A 4,768-nucleotide genomic window follows, 5' to 3' on the forward strand; every position below is an offset into this window, starting at 1 on the left:
CTTCTGCTTATGGTAATATGATTTTGGCTGTGGTTCTCTCAATCTGCCCGTCTCTCTAGCTTGCAGGGTTGTGGTTTGCCCTGTCACCCCAGTTCTCTGATGGATCTAAGAGAAGTTGTTGATATGCAGTTTGTTCAGTTCAGGATAGGAGTGATGACTTCTAGTTCTTTACATGCCAGAGAGGAAACCAGAAGTCAGCAAGGACTTTTATTATTTTTAATTAAATTAATTAATTTCAAAATATGTTTTTCCTGATGTTAGAGAGAGTTGAAGGGAGATGGAGAGGGAGAGAAACATTGATGTTTGAGAAACATTGATTGGCTGCCTCCTGCACACTCCCTACTGGAGATGGAGCCTGCAACCAGGGCATGTGTCCTGACTGAGAATCAACTTTGCCACCTCTTGGTCATGGGATGACACTCACCCAACTGAGCCACACTGGCCAGAGCAACAGGGGCTTTTTAAAAGGTAGTTTATTTTTCTTTCCCAAAAATGGAGCCAACCCTGGGCAGGTAGGGCTGTTCTTTGATCATCTGGGACCCAGAATCCTTTTATCTTGCCACTTTGGCATCCTGAACTTGTAGCTTTCACCTTGTGTTTTGAAATGGCTTCTGCATCTTGAACCATGACATGGTCTTCCAGGCGTTCTCCAGGAAGAAGAAGGGGAGAGGGAGAGAAGAGCATAGTACTTTTCTTTAAGATACCCTTATTCTTTAAGGCTATTTCCTTGAGGTTGCTCTCCCTACTCCTGATTCTATCCGAACTAGTAGACCCTGAGTTCACCAGTTGAAGTGGAGGTTGGGAGATGTAGCTTTAACTTGGATTTGTCATTGAAGAATGGACAGCAGTTTCTACCACAACAGTGTTCCAGAGCTTTCCTCCGATTCTCAAAGGTGTCTATGACACCAAGTGGCATAAGAAACTCTGCTTTACACAATGGCTGTGAGAGTCGGGATCATGGTCTATCAGCGTCACCCTGGCACTGGGATCAGCATCCCCAGATTACTTAGGCTAAGCAGAATCTCATTCGCCTCACTCATCCTTTCTGAAGGCTTGTTATGGGTCAGGCTTTGAACTGACAATAAGCTAGTCCTAACCTACCCTCAAATCATGATTTCTCTTCCCTGGCAGCTTTCGCAAAGTGCACCTTGTTTCGAGAACAAGCCACGGCGAAAGATGATGGTGACAAATATATTTTGTGTAAGGCAAGTGGGTTCTACCCAAAGGACATTAACATAACCTGGCATATATGGACACAGGAGAATCCCCAGGGCCAGAAGATTTCTGAAGGCATCACCAATGGTCCAGCCATCAAGAATGAGGACGGCACATTTAATAAAACCAGCCATTTGAGGTTGGAACACAATGTGGTCACCTGCCAATGTGTGATAAGACACATATCCTTGCCCACCTCCTGCAAGTCGAACTTTTTCCCGTCTCGGATAGGTAAGCATCCTCTAAACATTTCCCTTACTCTTCACCTTGAGGGGGTATAATGTAACACTCAGGTTCCCAGTTAGTCGAGGCCAGTGATGGCGAACCTATGACAGGCGTGTCAGAGTTGACATGCGAACTCATTTTTTTGGTTGATTTTTCTTTGTTAAATGGCATTTAAATATATAAAATAAATATCAAAAATATAAATCTTCGTTTTACTATGGTTGCAAATATCAAAAAATTTCTACATGTGACACGGCACCAGAGTTAAATTAGGGTTTTTCAAAATGCTGGCACGCCGAGCTCAAAAGGTTCGCCATCACTGGTCTAGGCCAAGGTGGGGGCCAATGGGGAAGGAGAGAAAGCTCAGTTTGTCCTACTTCAGCCCCAGAGTCAGCAGTCCAGACTAGGTCCCTAAGCCAGGGTGGATCACCTAATACCTAGAGAGTGGTGACAAGCGTCCTCAGGGGCTGGTAACTTATGGCAGCTTAAGGAGCTGGATGGTCTGTATGACCTGGAATGGGAAGCTTGTCAGCTACTAGGAGAAAGGGGATAGGATCCTGTCCATGCCTCCTGAGGATAAGGGTCTATCAGGGGCCAGGGACCCAACCCTACCAGCAACTCCTCTGGCCAGGCTCCAGGGCCACTGCAAACTGTTGGCTGGTAGAAGTCAAATAAATAGTTTTGTGCTCAAGCTGGGGAGTCCATAGTAGGGAGTCCTGCACATGCCCAGGCCTTTCCCCAGGCACACTAGATCCTGAGCTTAAGACAATACAGCTCACGTTTCCATGGTCATGGTTCTGGTCCTGGGTGGAGATGACCCTGCAGGTCAAATGCATCTGCCTAGAGCTGAGAGGGGTTAGGGAGGCAGGGGCTGACTGGTTTTGCCAGATGGGGCCTCGGGTGTCCTGGAGGGAGAGAGTAATTGTTTTTGGAAGCAAGGGCCAGGGATATGATGAGTGTGGTGTGTGTAGAGTATGTGTGGGACATGGGAAATATGGAATTGAAATATGCTTTGTGTGTATAATCTCTCATATAAAAGGCCCATGGCTGTCACGCCATAACCCTGTCACGACCAAATGAGCAGCGGCTCTCTCTTCAGGGTGGGAGTTTGAGGGGGAGGCTGGGGTGAGTGACTAGCAGTGATGAGCGGTGCAGACAGCTGAGGCAAGCAGAAGGGAGCTACCCGCACAATTTTGTGCCTGCTGGGCCTCTAGTATAATATAGGATGTCCCAACATTCACGCAAGATTTGCAATTGAATTGAATTGCAAATCCTGTGTGAACTTTGGGACACCCTATAAAAGAGATTTGTGTTGGTGACTTGTGGCCGCTATAATAAATTGCCACAGACTGGGTGGCTTATACTCAACAGCTTTATTTCTCACAGTTATGGAGGCTGGAAGTCTGAGATCCGTGTTACAGCATGGCTGGGTGAGGGATTTCTTCTGGGTCACAGATTTCTTGTATCCTCACATGGTGGAGGGATAAGGGAATCTCTCTAGGGTCTCTTATATAAGGGCACTAATTATTCACGCGGGCTCCTCCCTCATGACCTAATGATATCCCAAAAGCCCCACCTCCTAATACCATCTCATTGGGTATTAGGATTTCAACATATGAATTTTTGGGGGACACATATATTCCATATATAGCAGTGTATAGTGATGTAAGATGATTTAGTGTGGAAGCTTGAACATGTGCACGGCATACATATGTGGTAGGTGGTGTCCATACTGCCGTGTATTTCTGGCAGGTGCTAAACACACTATTTGATGTATGTGATAGGAATGACAAGAATTGTGGCAGATGATTGGTGGTCATATCTGTGGTAGGGAAATGACACATGACCATAGATATCTTAGCAGTGGTTGTGTGATCACTTTGGCCCCTGCACATAGGTTTCTTTTTAATGTTTGTCTCCTCTTTCTGCAGGATCTGAGATGGGAAATACCTGGGGGACTACCGATACTTGTATTACTGTTGGCTTTATTGGAGCAGGCATTTTAATGGGACTGATTGTATGTTGGATAAGGTAAGGGGGATGCCAAAGCCAAGTTTAGCCCTGTGTTTTGGAATTGACTCTGGGAGTTCCGGGATCTTTGCCACTGGATGATATTTGAGAGTTCTCAGGATCGATGCTGGGGGGAGTCTGAGTGTGGTGTGTGTGTGGTGTGGCTTTTTCTGATGTTGTGTCAGGGAAGAACTGTCTCCTTAGATCCCTATGTGGTAGCTTGGGACTCTGGGGAGATGCACTGTAAGGCCCCTGTACTTCTTCCTGACATACAGGTCTCACTGTGAACCAGGCCTTTGAACTGTGTATGTTCTGCATTGTTGTTCTCACACATAGAACCACAGCACAGAGAGGGGAATTCCTTCCCCGAGGTGCTCACATTTTGTTAACAGCTTAAAGGGATAGCTTTCAACCAGATTTCACCATTAAATCAGGAATCTGTAGCCCTCATTGGTGTTTCCCATCTAAGACAGCTTTCCAAACATATTTATCCCTAACTGTGGTCCAAACAGCAAATAGAACAGCTCAAGGTAAAGAAGTCTAAGGGACCAGTGTAGATATGTTGCTTAAAATGGTTCTAGATATTAAATTGCCCTCATTTTCGGGGGTGGGAAGACTCCAAGGCAGAATCTGTGCAATAGCTAATACATCTTATTAAAAATGTTTTAGGAAGAAAAAATTGGTTTCGTTATTCGTTGGGGCGATCCGTGCACTTAGCTCCTGGACTGCAGGTCTCCTTGGGCAGCAGGAGCAGCGCTACGGACTGAGAAGTGGTGTAAAACTTCTGCATGGAGTGAAAGAAAATGGCCCGAACCTAACAGACAGCTTGCAAATCACGGTTGGGAAAGCGCCTGCAAACAGCTGACCACTAAGCTGCCCGGAAAAGCGCCCCCTTTACCAGTGGGGTGAAGAAGCCCCATCACTACAGGCCCTGGACCATTGCACTTGGAGAAATCCCTCAGATACCAGAAAGCTACCGGGCTTCTGATCCGGAAGCTGCCTTTCCAGAGGTTGGTGAGGAAGATGGACCAGGATTTCAAAACTTCCAAGATTTCTTATTTTACATTTACTTCTCTAACTCTCTTTTTTCCTCTATTTTAAATCTGTGTATCTATATATAACATATAGTTATTTTTGAGAGTAGAGTTGCACATGATATTGCTTTAACATTAATTCTCAAATGTGTATTTCTTGCAAAATAGGATTTATCTACACTAATAAAAGAGAAACATGGTAATTGGCATATGACCGCTACCCTTCCCATTGGCTAATCAGGGAGATATGCAAATTAACTGACAGCCAAGATGGCGGCCGGCAG

The 4,768-nt window shown here is 45.5% G+C and overlaps 1 protein-coding gene across 1 annotated transcript in view; it reads left to right on the forward strand.

The window, feature by feature from the left end:
• LOC102242728 (natural cytotoxicity triggering receptor 3 ligand 1) overlaps nt 1-4,768 on the forward strand; it is a 16,412-nt gene that overhangs the window by 4,984 nt on the left and 6,660 nt on the right. The window contains exons 3-5 of the mRNA XM_005883314.2: nt 1,132-1,446; nt 3,372-3,471; nt 4,120-4,460. Coding sequence (XP_005883376.1) covers nt 1,132-1,446; nt 3,372-3,471; nt 4,120-4,315 — 611 coding nt within the window. The 3' untranslated portion in view covers nt 4,316-4,460. The remainder of the gene's footprint in view (nt 1-1,131; nt 1,447-3,371; nt 3,472-4,119; nt 4,461-4,768) is intronic.

This window comes from Myotis brandtii, unplaced genomic scaffold (assembly GCF_000412655.1).
Source record: "Myotis brandtii unplaced genomic scaffold, ASM41265v1 scaffold782, whole genome shotgun sequence".
NCBI classification, from domain to species: domain Eukaryota; kingdom Metazoa; phylum Chordata; class Mammalia; order Chiroptera; family Vespertilionidae; genus Myotis; species Myotis brandtii.